The sequence below is a fragment of the Grampus griseus genome, assembly GCF_964374135.1.
Source record: "Grampus griseus genome assembly, chromosome: 20".
Classification (NCBI taxonomy): domain Eukaryota; kingdom Metazoa; phylum Chordata; class Mammalia; order Artiodactyla; family Delphinidae; genus Grampus; species Grampus griseus.
The window spans coordinates 44804797-44822048 of record NC_139014.1 but is presented as its reverse complement, the minus strand read 5'-3'; the positions used below and the strand labels follow the sequence as shown (position 1 = coordinate 44822048).

Below are 17252 nucleotides of genomic sequence, written 5' to 3'. Positions count from 1 at the left end.
GAATAGAAAACATAAGGACTGCTTTCTTCTCTGTTAATGCAACGATAAATGTTTTTGTCTGGTGAATAGGGCCTCTTTTTACTATCCTGTAGACATTGTGACACTAGCAACCTTTTGGGTAGTTTATCGTACAGGAAACGCCGCTCTTGCAGAATTAAGAAAGGGATGAGGGTGGGGAGAGGACCAGGAAGCTAACATTTATTAAGCATCTACTATGTGCCAGGCAGGATACCCACATCTTTTTTGGTTCAAATGATGGCTCCGTGAGGTGGATGTAATAGTCCGATTCCTTTTAGATGCGGAATGAGGCTCAGGGAGGGTTTTAGGGTCACTTGGTTAGCAGGGTAGTGCCAGCTGGGTCTCACCTGATAGACCATGCTTTGTGAGTGACCCTCTGCTGCCTCTTACCCCAGCCTTGTCTGGGATTTTCACTTTCTATACCCATCCTTGGATGGTCACGTCCACAGCCTCTCTCAACGCGTGCTGCCTTATCGTCTGGGTGCAGAAGCAGCCCGGATCATTGTGAGGTCTTTGGTTGCGAGGAACGGCAGCCAAACGAGAAGGGGATTAGTTGGAAGGCCAAGGGGGAGTGTGCAGAATCGAAGGGGAGGCTGAAGACCAGGCTTGGAAGCATCAAGAACCAGACAGCTCTGGGGTGAGGGCGTCTCAGTGGCAGGAACAGCTCAATCCTCCAGCCTGGACACTAGAGTCGGCGTTTGCAGCCTTTGGGCCACTCTGCCCATGGTTGACACGCAGGGCAGGAACATCTCATCCGTCTAGCTTGGGTCATGTGCCTGCCTGTCTCTTGGTAAGGGAGGACAGGACCCCCGAGGAAAGAGCCTCCCCCACCTCCCCATGGACTGAGGCTACTCCCAAAGAAGAAGGGTCAATCCTGAGCAGGCCCAGATGCCAGTGTCCGCTCTGTACCCAAGTTCTCTCTCTCCTCCGAGCCCTTCAGTTACCTGCCGTAGGTGTCTCTGCCTCGAACTTGGCTTGCCCTCCCCTCCTCCCCTGACCCACTTCTCCTTTTGCCTTTCCCTCTTCTGTTAATGGAAAGTGGTTCTCCAGGCATCAGACTGGAAGCTTGGAGCTGGCCCTGTGTATCCCTCCTCTGTCTCCGTTTCCTTCCCCTTCAGGTGCTCAGTTATGAGCTGTGCGCACAGGGTGTCTTGATTGAGTTCCTACCTCCTTTTTATTTTCATGGCTCCTACTCTAGTTCACCCTGTTGGCACCCGGACCCTTGAGCCTCATAATTTGTGTCCTAACTCCAGACGCCCCCTCCTGTGCCCACACCTGTCAGGTTATAGCGTGTCTCTGTGCGTGTAGCCACCGCTTAGGTTCAAAACCCACTAGACACTCCCCTTCATGTAACAACAGCAAACACTTACACAGGGCTTGCTGTGTGCCAGGCCCTATTCTAAGTGTTTTATATACATTAACTCTTTTAATCTCAAAATATCCCTAGCACATTGGTACTATCGTTCATTACCCCTTTATGAAATTGGAAAACCATGGAACAAAGAGTTTAAGTAATTGATTTAGCTGGATCAGAGGTTGAGAAACTCTCACAGCTAAGTACCAGTGCAGGGATTTGAACCCCAGCAGTCTGACTCCAGCGTCTAACCCTTAACCCTGGTACTATGCTGTTTACTGAACCAGGAATCTTCTTTAGGACATTTAAGGCCCCATCCAACATGGCACCAGACTCCCTCTCTAGCTCTGTTTTCTACTCCCCTTTGTACATCCCGTATTCTGGTCAAATTGGGTTTAATGAAATAGTGGGACTGACTCTTCTTAGTATTTGTCACTCTTATTTGTACCAAAATTTTATTATGAAAAATTTCAAACATGGAAAAGTTGAATTCCTTATACAGCGAATATCTCCTACCCACCACCTAGATTCTATAATTTACATTTTACTAAAATTGCTTTATCATGTATTTATCTGCCTATCCATCCGTCTGTCCACTCATCACTCCATCTTTTTCTCATCTTTTTTTTTTGGATGCATTTTAAATTAAATTTCAGACATCAGTACATTTCTCCCCAAACACTTCCCCTGTGGTCCTTTCTCCTGGCTCTTTGCCGGCCTTAAAAACGGATGTGATGTGGCCATAAGCCATGGAATTCCCGCAGCTACCAGAAGGTAGAAGAGGCAAGGAACGTACTTTCCCCCAGAACCTCCAGAGGGAGTGCGGCCTTGCTGACACCTTGGCTTCGGCTCCGTGATGCTGATTTTGGATGTCCCGTCTCGAGACCTGTGAGGGGACACATTTCTGTTGTTTCAAGCCACTAGTTTGTGGTCGTTTGTTACAGCAGCAACAGGACACTTACATGTAAGGGAATGTAGAGAAGGATGCAGTAGGACAGATTGTGGAGGGAGGAGGCTCAGGCGTCCATTATTCTAAGGTGCAAACCTGGTCTGTCTGAGAAAGAGGATGCTCGTGTTAGACTGGAAAACGTGGACAGAAACAGCTTAGCAGGCGGAAGATGGGCAGATTTGGTGTGGATGTATTTGAAGTGATGGCAGCTCACCCAAGTGAAATGTACAGAAGGCATCTAGACACAGGGGGCCTAGAAGGATGGAGGTAAAGAACGGGGTTCTCCACCAAGGTTCATGCTCTTTCAGCGCTCACACGCACACACACACACTCTCATAGTCTCTCTCCCGCTGTCTCTCTCTCCTCTCTGTCTGTCTCTCTGTCTCTGTCTCTCTTGGCATTGGGGAGGTCCAGGGATTGAAGGGGAGGCGGATCACGGTAAGACAACATGGAAGGTCCTGGTTCTGCAGGTTTAGGTCCATAGAATGGTGCTGAGGACCCAGGAGGAGGTGTAGGTTCGCTGGTCTGAACGCAGTGGAGTGATGAGAGGCACATCTGATCTTGCTTCCTCTCCTCATTTCTTTGCAGCTTCAGCCTGAAGCCAGGAAGACCTCCGAGGACCTCCCGTCGCCATCAGCTCAGCTTCCTCTAGGCCAAAGCTTTGTGCAAAGCCACTTTCAAGCACAGTACAGGTAAGAATGGGGTGTGTTTAGAATCTGTCCTTAAGGGCTCAGCAAACTCCTTTGCTGGTAACTAACCTCCCTTTGCCAGGTTTACCCCGAGATTACAAAACAACAGAAACCATAAACACCCTTCTCTCTCCCATTATAAATCCCAATTAACCACTAACTTCTATTGTCTCTGACCCTCAGTATTTCATTTTTTTGTGTTTTTTATTTTATTTTTGGCTGCGTTGGGTCTTCGTTGCTGCACACAGGCTTTCTCTAGTTGCGGTGAGCGGGGGCGACTCTTCATTGCGGTGTGCGGGCTTCTCATTGCGGCGGCTTCTCTTGTTGCGGAGCACGGGCTCTAGGCACGCGGGCTTCAGTACTTGTGGCTCGCGGGCTCTAGAGCGCAGGCTCAGTAGTTGTGATGCACGGGCTTAGTTGCTCCACGGCATGTGGGATCTTCCCGGACCGTGGCTTGAACCCGTGTCCCCTGCGTTGGCAGGTGGATTCTTAACCACTGCACCACCAGGGAAGCCCCCTCAGTATTTCTTTTCTTTCTTGCTGTCTCCTGGGCCTTCCATCCCCCCCTTGAAGGAGAGGTGATGCAAGCATGGTTCTCCAGAGTATGAATGTGGAGGCCAGGATCTCCCCAGCAGGCCATCATTGAGAAGTGGATGAGATCTTTCTGGTTTGTTCTTTATTGCCAGAGAGCCAAGTTTCACACATTATTTCGAGTTCAAGATTTCCCAGCATAATGGAGGATATAAAAGATATATAATTATATAGACTCTGACTTCAGAAAGTATATGTTCTCTTTGGGCTTTTATATATGACAGTTCAGAGATTCACATAAGGCAGAATATTTTCAAGAATGACAATGTTGTAGTGAAAGCACTAACCCCCGGGGCTTCTCGAAGGAGGTATGCCTTTCCACGGGCTCTGCAGGATGAATAGGGTTGAAAAGGGTGGGAACATATTCAATGAGAGTGACATCCGCTTCGAGGTGGGAATGAGCGCAGTGATCAAGATTGAGGGGAAGCCACTGGTTACATATATGTTCGCCCAGATAGTTTTTGATTTAACTTAGAAGAGCCCAAGGAGATGAGGTACAATCTGGGGTCAGGCATTTCGCGAGGACACATAGTAAATGGCAGAAGCAGGATTTGACCTCTGAAGCACAAGTCCTGTTTCTGCTTCTTTGTAATTCTTCCTCTTGGGTGGCTCTTCCATCTGACCTTGTTCTTTTCCTGTGAGGTTCTGCTGTTACTTCATGCACAAAAGCTTTGCCTTCCTGTTCTCCATTATGGATACCAAAACTTTTTTTTTTTTTTGCGGTACGTGGGCCTCTCACTGTTGTGGCCTCTCCCGTTGCCAAGCACAGGCTCCGGCCGCGCAGGCTCAGCGGCCATGGCTCACGGGCGCAGCCGCTCCGCGGCATGTGGGATCTTCCCGGACCGGGGCACGAACCTGCATCCCCTGCATCGGCAGGTGGACTCTCAACCACTGCGCCACCAGGGAAGCCCCAAAACATTTTTTTAGATTTTTCTTTTGGATGTTGCATTAAATCACTTTCAAAGGTGGGCTTTTCTCTGAGTCTTCTGCATGCTCTTCTCTTTCCTTTGCCCTGTTGTCTTTTTCATAAGCTTCCTGTTGGTTTTTTATCTCTTATTTACTTCAAACAAAGTAACGATTATTCAGCCTTCTAGAATTCACTCACAGCCGTTTACTTCCATACTTTTGGGAGATTTGTATTCTTTGTATTTAGAAAGGAGAAGATGACTTAAAATTGCCCAGCAGTTGTGCTAATTTAGGATTTATGTTATATTCATGGATCGCCCATAATATAATTTGGACGTGATCACTGTCTTTGAGGTGATTATTTATTTAGGAAGAGCAACTAGTTTCGGAAACACTTTGGAAGAATGCCAAAGCTGCTTTCCCACTGGAACGGAAAATCCATAGCACTTGAGAAGTTCCCTCACCCTGCCCCAGCGGGGAGAAGGACCTCAAACGACCTTGAATGACAGCCACAGTGACCCTGGGGCACTCCCCTCCTGCCCTGGCTTGCTTACCACATTGGGTAATTCAGATCTCTTCTGGATGAGCCCCTGTCTCATCGTTGTCCATGAAGAAATGCCCATTGGAAGCAGCCGCATAGCACAGGGAGGTCAGCTCGGTGCTGTGTGACCACCTAGAGGGGTGGGGTAGGGAGGGTGGGAGGGAGGAAGACGCAAGAGGGAAGAGATGTGGGGATATATGTATATGTAGAGCTGATTCACTTTGTTGTAAAGCAGACACTAACACACCATTGTAAAGCAATTATACTCCAATAAAGATGTTAAAAAATTAATAAATAAATAAAATAAAATAAAATCCCCCCCCCCAAAAAAAAGAAATGCCCACTGATTTCCTAAGAGAAGTGGTGATGTACTACGAGATTTACATGCAGGAAACCTAGATTTCGTGTCTACTAACTCACCTTTTAGCCATGAAAGCTGCTTGCAGGGCATCTGTCTTATCTCCAGGTACTCAAAGCAGAGGCTGCTTGAAAGCAAAATAAGGAGACAGAGGAAAACAATAGAGGAGGAGGGAGAAGAAAATCTAGAAGGAGGGAGGGGGAGGCATAAGGCAAGGGCGGGTTAGAACTTGGGGAAGGGTCACCGTGATTGGCTTCAGGTGCCCCTCCTCTGTGTCTCCGTACCATAGATCTTTCTCCACTCACTCATTCTCTCTACCTTCTTCCCTTCTTGTCCACACATCCTCTTTTCCTTCTTGCACATCCTTGAGCATCTGATACTGCGCTTGGTCCAGTGGCTACAACGAATGGTGTAACTCCTTGCCCACAAGAGGAAATACTAACCAAGCAGATCCCTTTATTCTCTGGGTGTTTAATCCATGCCTACTACGTGCCAGGTCCTCTTCTAGGTGCTGGGAATTGAGCTGTGAAAGGAGTCAGCCCCTGTTCTCAAGGAGCTCACATTCTGCTGGGGGAGGTGTTAGATAATACACACATAATACACACGCAACAACTTGCGATGATGATGAATGTCACCTGGGAGGCGGGGTAGGCCGCTAACCTTAGATAAGGTGTTCAGGCCGGGCTTCTTTGCAGAGGGGACATTTGAGCTGAGAACTGAGTGACAAGGAGCCAGCCATTGAAATACTTGGGGACAGGGTATTCCAGGCAGGAAAAGCAGCAAAGGGTCTGGGGTGGGAGTGATCCAGGCAAGTTCAAGGAACAGAGGGCCATCGAGTAGTGAGGGGTGGGAGGTGAGGCTGGACAGGTGGGCGCGCACCTGGTCGTGTGGGTTGTAGCCTCAGGGGCAAAGGGAACCACTGCAAAGTTCAAGGCAGGGTGTGGTCTAATTTTCCATTTAAGCAATTGGCTGGTGGGGACTTCCCTGGTAGTGCAGTGGTTAAGACTCCGCACTTCCACTGCAGGTGGCACAGGGCTGATCCCTGGTCGGGGATCTGATCCCACGTGCCCTGCGGTGTGGCCAAAACAAAAAAGAAGAAAAAAGAAAGAAATTGGCTGGTTGTTTTGGTGATGAAGGGAGGCAGGGCTGGGAGCTGGAGCAGCAGGTGATGTGCTGTTCTCTCAGTGGGAGAATGGTGGTGGCTGGACCATGAGGTAGTGATGGAGATGGAGGGATGTGGGCTGGTGGGGAACAGAGTCAACAGGACTTGCCAGCGGGTTTAAGGGTCAGGGGCAGAGGGACCAAGGAAACAATGAGCATCTAGGGTGACTCCCGGGTTTTTACATAGTTGTATAACTGGCACATGCTTTGATGGAAAAATGGAGGGAGCTTTGAAGGGCACGTTATGGATGTGAAAGCGGAAAAAAACTCTTGTTTCCCTTTGCATTACTCTTGACTACTTCCACACTCACAATCCTTCTGACCCCAGATGTGTGGGTGTTTTTCCCACACTAAGCAATTCTGCGATTCTCTCTGGACGCCAACTGAGTGTCCTACAATTTAACTCAATTCGGCACTACCTACTTAGAGCGGGCATGGACCCCGCAGGTCAAGGGCTCAGTCCCACCAGACTGCCTGCCCGCCGGACACCAATTGCAAGTCCCGGGTCGTCACCTGCGCTGCTGACCGACTGGCTATAAATTGGAGGTTTCCACGGCCCCCTCCTCAGGTTCAGTGATTTGCTAGAGTGGCTCACAGAACTCAGGAAAACCGTTTACTTACCGGGTTACCAGTTGATTTGGAAAGGCTATAACTCAGGAACAGCCAGATGGGAGATTCATAGAGCAAGGTCTGTGGGAAGGGGCGAGGTTCCGCACCCCTCGCTGGAGGCACCGCCCTCCCAGCACCTCCCCACGGTCACCAACCTGGAAGCTCTCCCAGCCCCTTCTGCCGGGGTTTTTATGGAAGCAACATTATGTAGGCATGATTGATCCAATTATTGGCCATACGTGGTTAACTCAACCTCTGACCCCCTTCTTTTTTTCCCAGGAGGTAGGGGTGGAGCCCTCTAATCCCATGCTTGGTCCCTCTGGCGACCAGCCCCGCTCCTGTGGTTTTCTCTGGGGGCTTTCCAGGTATCACCTCATTAGCATAAACTCAGGTGTAATGGGATGGGGTTGGTTATGAATAGCAAAAGATGCTCCTTTTACCTTCATTCTTGCTCTTATCACTTAGGAAATTCCAAAAGCTGTAGGAGCTCTGTGTCTGGAACAACTGTTGGAGACCAATTATATATTTCTTATTATAAATCACAGTATCATAAGGCGTGAGTCAGGGGAGGATTCGTGAAGAAGTGACTTTTGAGCTGATCTGAGACTAAAGACCACAAGGACCCTTTGTCGATTACTATAGAATGATGAGTAAGAAGCAAGATATTCATGCTGGAAAAAAAGACTGGTGACAGCTAAAAATAGCTGCTTTCTGCCTGCAGCAGAGTTAAGAAAAAATGTAGTTAGAGACGTCCACCTAGGCTAGGACTTTTGAGGTCTGAAAAGTGATTTTCTGTAGCCGTTGGTGGGCATCAGCTCCACACTGGAGCCCCTGAGGGTGATACTTGCTGTCCTGGACCCTCTTCAGCCTCTTTTCCTCGGGGGGAGGTTGCCTGGGATGGAGGACCGCACTGGCATCGGCCTTTATGAAACTGAAAGCTGGAAATGTTATTATGGGTTAATTCAGAGATCCCTGTTCACCAAGATTCTCCCTCCATCTCCCTTGTCCTCCTTTTCAGGGGGCTGAGTTTTTGCCTTTGGCTGGAGGAGAGAAGGAAGAATAGTACTGGAGTGCTGGAGGTTATAAACTAGAGGACAAATAATTCGTTATTCTATATGATTATTACCACAGCCTGAAAACATCTGCAAGTTTAATAGCCAAGGATTGTTGCAACGTTGGAGTTTGGGCTACAGGTGGGATTGTGCGTGTGCGTGTGCGTGTGCGTGTGTGTGTGTTCATCTCTTCACAGCATTCATAGCTTTTATTCACAGAAAGCCTAATCTGGTCCCCGTTACAGGCAGCATTCCCTTTTAGGCAGACTATGTTTTGGAAGGCTTCCTCAGACCAGATCTTGGAGAGGTGACATCTTGCTTATGCGTCATCATAATTACCTTGCCGACTTGGACATCCGTCTCGCCAGCCAGGGAGCAGGTGAAGCTGGCCAGGTTGGAGGTGTCAGACGTATATTCAGCAGCAGTGAGAGGCCAGAATGTGAAACGAGCAGTGCCATTTGGGGACATTTGTAACCAGTGGAGAGCAAAGAGCAGTTCTGAGTTTCAGCAGCAGGTGAGAGGCTGGCTTTGGAACAGAAACAATTTGACAAGGAGGATGAAATAGCTTAGGGAGATGGGCAAGTGAACATTGAAAGGCATTGGGGTGATTTTCTGTCTCTTTCCTCTGTGAGTACCTGAGAGATAGTAGGACAGGACCGTGAAACTCTGGGGGAGATGGCAAGGACGAAAGGACCCCCAGGCCACATTTGAGGTGTAGGTGGAGCCTGGTAACATCTGGAGTTTTCTGTGAAAGTGACACTGTCCTTCCCTCTGATCTGTTGGTCGCACTCACTTTCCTCATTTCTCATCCTTTGAGGAACAGGTGCATTTCATGTCCTCTGTGTGGTTTATTATGAAAACAATACATTTTCCCCATCCTTTAAATACAAAATTAGACCGTTCTGTGATTTCGCCAAACTACACATCTCTTGCTCCCTGCCAGAGATTCATGGCTGAATCTAAAGGCCATATCCCTGAATCAGTTGATTATGATGTATCTGCAAGAAAGATGCAGGCTCGCTTAGTTTTAGTAGCTTTAAAGAAAAAATGAATAAGTCAAAGAAAAATATTCCTTCTCATTTGTTCACTTAAATATAAAACAGGGATTTGGAAATTTCCCAGGGACAAAAATACATGTTTCAGGCCTATGTTACGCCATGGTACGTGATGGGTGAGGGGAGGAGAGGGGAGGGAGAGAAGCTGCGGTGGCAGAGGGGCCCCCACAAATGGCAGGTCCCCCTGCTGGTTGGAGCTTGATGTCTGATGCCTTCTTTTTACCAAAATATCGTGATGGTTTTCCCAGAGGGAAATTTACCAGAGAGTGATTGAACATTAAATACTCCGGTCTGTACTCGGTTCTGTTTTCTAAAATCATGTTTGGCATTCTATGAACTTGTATCCAGGAAAGCCTACTTGCTATGAGCAGAGCACTTAGGATTGCCTGGGACAACACCCTGAAAACCTCAGGGGTTCTTGCTGGGCCCTGGCTTTTTCTATTTTGTCTGCTCAACGGAAAACCAATCCAGCAGGACTGGTGCTTTCTGTCGAGATTCAGGAAACCTGATTCTGATCCCAGCTCCGGTTTTCTTGCTGGCTTACCCTAGGGCTGTCCAGTGCTGAGAGCAGGACCTGTGGCGGAGTATGCTTCCCTATTCCCAAGGAAATTCATGTAGATTTTAGGAGAAGGAATGTAGCATCCAGAAACCCCTTATATCTTGGAAGAATATGGAGCATTATATGATGAAGGAAATAAAATAAGAGCACCCGGGTGGAATATAAAACTCGCCTTTCCCTCTCAGAGATGCATGCTAAATACGGGAGTGTTAAATTTCAAAGAGCTTAAAGAATATAAATAAACTATGTGGATCTACTTGTACTCACGACATGATGATGGGCATGGGCTCTGGAACCTGAGCCAGCTCTGCCACTTAAGAGCTGTGTGTCCTTGGGCAAGTGACTTAACCTCTCTGTGTTTCCGTTTTTTCTTCTGTAAAATGGGGATCATCCTGGTTCTTATGGCTAGCACACGGGTTAATCCATGCACAATGCCCAGTTTTTAGTAAATTCTTTCACCGTTAACTACTAGCTGCTATTTTCTGAACTTTGTTTCCTTTAGCCGTCCAATGAGGCAGGTGGATTGCATCAGTGGTTCTCCGCCTGGTTGAACACTAGAGTCACCTGGGGAGCTTTTAACATTCTGATGACTGTGCCTCTCTCTCCCTGCTTCCCTTGAAACAGAATCTCAAGGAGTGGGGCCTGGACCTCTGCATTTGAAAAAAGCATCCTATGTGATTCTGGGGCCCAGTGAGACTGAGACCTTTGAGCTTGAAAGCTGTCACAGTATCTTTCTATTTGGAGGGGTTACAGCCTCCCTTCCCATACTCAGTGCACTCATACATGTGACTATATCCTTTTTAAGAAATTGAGATGAGTCACATAACATAAAATTAACCCTTTTAAGTGTGCAATTCAGCAGAATGTACACCCACCATGGTGTGCAACCACCAGTTTTTTCTGGTTCCTAACCATTTTCGTCACCCCCAGAAGAAAACCTGGTACCCATGAAGCAGTCACTCGCCAGGCCTCCTCTTCTCAGCACCTGGCAACCGCCAATCTGCTTTCCGTCCCTATGGCTTTACCCACTCTGGATTTTTCACATAATTGGAATCAAAAATGTGTGGGCTTTGGTGCCCGGCTTCTTTTACTCACACGATGTTTTCGAGGTTCATTCGTGTAACAAGTGTCAGGACCTCGTGGCTGAATAATAATCATCGTGTGTCTGTACCACATTTTGTTTACCCGTTTACCCATTGACGGACACTTGAGTTGTATCCACCCTTTGACTATTGTGAAGAATGCTGCCATGAACCTCTGTGTACAAGGGTTTGAATACCTGTTTTCAGTTCTTTGTGGTACAGATCTTGGAGTGGAATCGCAGTGGTGGCTCTCTAATTAACTTTTTGAGGAACCGCCAAACCGTTCAGTGTGATTAAACTTTCATGTATATCCTCTACCCTCACAGATCTTCCTTGACCTGTCCCCACTGCCTGAAACAGAGCAACACCTTCGATCCTTTCCTGTGTGTGTCACTGCCTATCCCCTTGCGACAGACGAGGTACGTGAGCATCATGCCCGTGAACTTGACTTCCATCCTTGGGAATCTTTTGGGCTTGCAGCTGCATTTTCTCCTTTGCTTCTCAGGCAAGTTTGCAGCTTGGGGACGTTCAAGGATTGAATGGGACAATGAACGTGAAAGGTTACAGAGTCCCTTCTTTAGCCGAAGAAGGAATTATAAACATGCTTTTGTTTATCAGCCCCGTTGCCAGGCTTACGTCTTTAGCCCATTCAGAAGCCGGCACCAGCCAGTTGGTACCACTCAATCAGACAGGGGCGAACTGCAGAAAATCTGTCACCCTCTGCTTTGCCCTGCTTTATTTCCAAATCCTTTTTCCTCTTAGTGAAGGTGTAGGAAAAGGTTTATTTAAGGAGCAAAGAAAAAGGAAAAGGGTTGTTGGGAGGTATGAGGAAAAAAAAGAAAAGAGGAGGCAGGGTTGGGTAGGAGGTGTAGTCACTGCAAAAGTAAGAAGCATATAGTGCAAGCATCCCAGAAGTCCAGGGCTTGGCAGTGACTGTTAAGGCGATGGCCCGTGTCAGTCTCATGGAATTTTAGCGAACTATATGGGGCGCCTTCACTGTCATGGAAGCTGGCATTTCTTCCCTGGGTTCCTCACCTTTGTAAAAACCATTTCTCTTGCCCTCTGTCTGTTGGCATCCTCCATCTTTAGGATGCAGTGAAGACATGACGGCTTTGTAAAGCCTTTCCTGGCAACTTAATCCCCCTTTCTGCTCTGAATTCCTGTGCTGCTGACTGTCTATGCCACAAATATAACACTGGGTTATCCTATCATCAGATGATGGCTACTGATAGATATGAGCTGTGATACCTGGCCTGAGGCAGCATAGCACAGTGGTTAGGACCACTGACTCTGGGGCCAGACTGCCTGGGTTCAAGTCCCAGTTCGGCTAACTAGTTGTATGAATTAGATAATTACTGCAGTATAGAGCAGGGGAAACAGGAGCTGGAGGGGTGAGCCCTGGTATGCTGCTGGGGGTAGTAGGAAGTAGAACCAGAGAGAGTCCAGAGAGGTTGGGGGGCAGAAGGGCTGTACCCAATCACCAAGGGAGAACTTCAGGAGAGTCTCATCAACAGTGTTGAGTTGTCCTGGAAGAAGCTTGACTGCTCTACTTCTCAGACTTTGAGTTTCTTTTTGCTTAAGCTTATCTATTTAACAAACAGAACCTGGAGACTATATAGATCTGTACAGATGGTCCCTGACTTACGACGGTTTGGTATACAATATTTTGACTTTACAATGGTACGAAAGTGATGAGCATTCAGTAGAGACGGTGCTTCACAGTTTGAATTTTGATCTTTTCCCAGATGAGCGGTATGAGGTGTGGTCCTCTCTTGTGAGGCTGGGCAGGGGAGCACCACAGCTCCCAGTCCAGCCTGGTGATCACGAGGGTAAACAACCGATACACTTAAAATCACTGTGTTTCACTTTCCATATAGTATTCAATAAATTACATGAGCGATTCAACGCCTTATTAGCACGGAAGCTTTGCGTTAGATGATCTGGCCCAACTGTAGCCTAATGTAAGTGTTCTGAGCACGTTCAAGGTAGGCGGGGCTAAGCTGTGCTGTTCGGTAGTTTAGTTTTATTAAATGTATTTTCGATTTCAGATGTTTTCAATTTACAATGAATGGGTTTGTCGGGATGTAATCCCATCATAAGTTGAGGAAGGTCTGTATTGTGATTCTTAATCAAATATCTTTTATTTTTAACTTGCTGGAAAAGTACACTCAGCGGAGACCCTTGGACATTTGGCTCTCCACTGCCACCTGGTGGCAGCATACTTAAAGGGCAATGACCCGACCAGGAAGCAGAGATTTTGCCTAAGTGCTGAACTTGATCCATTATCAGTGATGGTGGCAACAATCCATGTCAGTCCTTTAAGGATGTGGCCTCCTTCCTATTTTCCAGATTCTTGAGCGTCACCTTGGTCTTCCCCTCTAAGAGCCAGCGGTCCCTGCGGGTTGGCCTGGCCGTGCCAATCCTCAGCACGGTGGCAGCCCTGAGGAAGATGGTTGCAGAGGAAGGTGGCATCCCTGTGGATGAGGTGTGATGGGACCTGGTGATGGGATTGATGGATGCTAACTGGGCCGGCTGTCTAGGGTGTTTAGGTTAATTTCTGGCTCGCGGTGATTCCTGAGTGACTCCTGAGTTTCTGTTTGATTAATAGTCCCTGGTGTCTGTGCTGACGGGGCCTTGACCTCTCCCTGCATTTTCACAAAATAACCAGAAAAGGATACCACCTTTATCTTACAATCAATCATCATCATTTCAACAATAGCTGACTCTTAGTAGGGCTTACTAAGTGCTGAGTACCATTCTATGAACTTTATAGCTAATTTACTCCTCACCACCATCCTGTGAGGTAGATATTACAATTATCCTCATTTTAGCAGCAAGCACCGAGAAGGTGAATGACTTACCCAAGGTCACACAGCTGGTAAGTGGCTGGGCCAGGATTTGAAATCAAACGCAGATGGTTTGATTTCACAACCACTATTCTACACTTTCACTCCCGGGAATATAAGCCAGGAGACTGAAGGGACAAAAAATGAAATATAAGGAACTACTGAAGGAACTTGTGGTGTATATATGAGAGAGGCAATTTGGAAGAGAGTGGGATGGACGTGCTCCAATTTTTTTTTTTTTTTTTTAGCATCTTGGTAAAGAGTTTGGATTCACTTGACTTTGGAGGGCAGACTCCTAACAGGGACCCCCATGAAAGGACAGGGTAGAAGTGATGGTGGTGAAAAGCAATGCGGTATGATGAGAAGGGCTCGCAGTGGGGTTCTAATTGTGATTCAGTCCCTTCTCGTTTTCTGACCTTGGACAAAGTAATTGGTCCTCTGTTTCTTTAACTGTAAAATGGAAATTTTACACTTCCCTGGTGACCTCGTGGGATTGTTTTCTAATTAAAGAGTATTTTTAACCTTTTTGTTAAAGAATAACATAGGTACAAGAAAGTGTCCATGTCTTAGGGTTATAACTTGAATTTTTGCATGCGTGTACATACCTGTAACCACCATGATTATTGAGGCTTTCCATCACCCCAGTGGACTCCTTCCTGCCCCCACCCAGTCAATCCCTCTGACCTCTCTCACCATTTTAATGAGGATCTCAACTCGGGAAAAAAAATGTGTGTATCTTGCTTTGTAAACCCAAAGTGCTATATGGGAATCTATAGTGAGGGAGAGAGTAGGACAGTGGGTGAGAGAGTCTTGGGGGAAAAAATAGCAGTAATAAAAGATCAAAAGGGGAGAAGTCTAAGAGAGGTAGAGTTTGAAACTTTAAGAGAGTAAAAGGACTGTCAGGAATTTAAAAGGCATGATGGGGACTTCCCTGGTGGTGCAGTGGTTAAGAATCTGCCTGCCAATGCAGGGGACATGGGTTTGAGCCCTGGTCCGGGAAGATCCCACATGCCATGGAGCAGCTAAGCCCGGGTGCCACAACTACTGAGCCTGTGCTTCAAAACCCCCGAGCCACAACTGCTGAGCCTGTGTGCCACAACTACTGAAGCCCGTGTGCCTAGAGCCCATGCTCTGCAATAAGAGAATCCACCACAATGAGAAGCCCGCGCACCACAACAAAGAGTAGCCCCCGCTCGCCGCAACTAGAGAAAGCCCACGCACAGCAATGAAGACCCAACACAGCCAAAAATAAATTTAAAAAAAAGAAGAAGACTTATAGGGGACTTCCCTGGTGGCACAGTGGTTAAGAATCCGCCTGCCAGTGCAGGGGACACGGGTTCGATCCCTGGTCCGGGAAGATCCCACATGCCGCAGAGCAACTAAGCCTGTGCACCACAACTACTGAGCGTGCGCTCTAGAGCCTGCGAGCCACAACTACTGAGCCCACGTGCCACAACTACTGAAGCCCGCGCACCTAGAGCCCGTGCTCCGCAACAAGAGAAGCCACCGCCACGAGAAGCCCGCGCACCGCAACGAAGAGCAGCCCCCGCTTGCCACAACTAGAGAAAGCCCGCGCGCAGCAACGAAGACCCAACGTAGCCAAAAATAAATAAATAAATATTTAAAAAAAAGACTTATAAATAAATCAATAAAGGCATGATGTGTTTGTTTAGTTCCGTTTGAGAAACTAGAGGGAAAGTGATCCTCCTCATTCCAGGTGATCTTGGTTGAACTTCATCCCACTGGACTCCAGCGGTCTTTCTTTGATGAAGAGGACTTGAATACTATTGCAGAGGGAGATAATGTGTATGCCTTCCAAGCCCCTCCGTCACCTGGCCAGGAGATGCTCTCAGGTACAAGAGTGCTTTGCATAATGTTATTTGGATATTACGAGTCATAGGTTTGAGAGGATACTCATTGGGTGCTAAGGCAAAAGACACTTCATTTTAGTACTTGGAAATATCAGGCTTATCTTTTCCGATATTTGTTGTACAGATGGTTGATTATAAAAGTTAATCAACTAAGACAGGGATTCCTGAAACCTTAGTATCAGAGTCACCTGGAGGTCTTGTTTAAACAGATTTCTGAGCCCTGCCCACGGTGTTTTTGACTCCGTAGGCCAGGGGTGGGGCCTGAGAAATTACACGTCTAGCAAGTTCCCAGGTGATGCTGACGCTGCTGGTCCTGGGACCACGTTCTGAGAACCACTGTTCAGAATAGGTGCTGGGGTAATCTTTGTCTTCAGGACTCTTATGGTTCAAGGTCAGTGCTTGAAGTAAAACTGTTACAAACTGGAGCATAGATGGCCAAAGAGATGATTAAATGACTTTTTGTTAACAGTCCCGCTTCCCTATGTTAACTTTTCCTAAACTTTGGATAGGCCAAGATGGCCAGTTTCTGACAGCCTTTCGTTGTAGGTCAGTATCCATTTCGGTCCAATTAGCCAGTCAGTAAGGCTCATATTTAGAGGACCTTGTGCCACGGTTACACACACACCCCAGATGAATCCTATGCCCTGGACCATATCCTCGGCCAGCCTAGGTGGCAGGCAGCCTGTGGGAACCAAGTGTCTGCCGTGGCTCTGAGTCATCAGAGAGACTCTGGGCCTGGAACAGGACATCGACAGGCCCTGATTATGTGAGAACTCAGTGAAATAGCCCTCATTTCAAATTCAATCACAGGACACATCTGTGCCTTAAAAGGAAAATTTCAGAGCTGATTGGAAATTGAGGATGGTCCAGTTTCTCTACTTCCTCAACAATAAAGATTCTTACCTTCTCTCTGTACCCCTTACGTTGGCGTTCTAAGAGAGCGGATACTCTACAGCTCTCTGATCAAAGCATACAAACAACCAGAATCATTTTGGTGTATTTTTCAGATTGGCTTTGAAAAGTATTAATTAAAATCCCTGCCTATACTTTAAACTTGGCTGACCACAACAGCAAATTCACTACCATGTATATCATCTTACGCCAGGTGCCTGATGGAACAAGTGCCATGAACCTTAATAGCACTTCCCCTGAAGCCCTCCAGTGTCTCCCAAGGGTGGTTAATGGATGGTCAAAGAGAAGAGGGGCTAGAAGCCAGGGTTCTGACCCAGCGCAGCAGCTCCTTTAAGAACACAAATGTAATTCTCGCCCTTCAGCTCGTCCATCTGGTCTACCCGTCTCCCCACGCTTGGCAGCCTGCGAGGGTCAGCGATTATCCCTGCCCGTCCACAGTGAGACCACGGTGCTAATCCTCTTCTGTAATTTGGTGGGCTCAGGCCAGCAGGCCAGCAGGTATGTTTAACTTCATCCTTCTTTTACATGATGTCTGGGTTGTGTCAACATGTACTTGGAATTTGCGCTAGAATAATTCTAATTTGAAAAAAAATATATCCATTCTCAAAGTTGATCAACAAGGAGCAGGGAGTAAGGTACTTCCTGATCGAGAGGATCAGAAATAACGGCCTTCAGCAGATGGCTAACATTGTCCTTAAC

At 47.3% G+C, this 17252-nt stretch overlaps 1 protein-coding gene across 1 annotated transcript in view; it reads left to right on the top strand.

The window, feature by feature from the left end:
* Window positions 1-17252, top strand: part of USP43 (ubiquitin specific peptidase 43) — a gene marked incomplete at its 5' end in the record, with an annotated part of 61930 nt that overhangs the window by 16481 nt on the left and 28197 nt on the right. The window contains 5 exons of the mRNA XM_082678966.1: window positions 2910-3013; window positions 11251-11343; window positions 13274-13409; window positions 15488-15623; window positions 16916-17051. Of these exons, the coding sequence (XP_082535092.1) occupies window positions 2910-3013; window positions 11251-11343; window positions 13274-13409; window positions 15488-15623; window positions 16916-17051 (605 nt within the window). The remainder of the gene's footprint in view (window positions 1-2909; window positions 3014-11250; window positions 11344-13273; window positions 13410-15487; window positions 15624-16915; window positions 17052-17252) is intronic.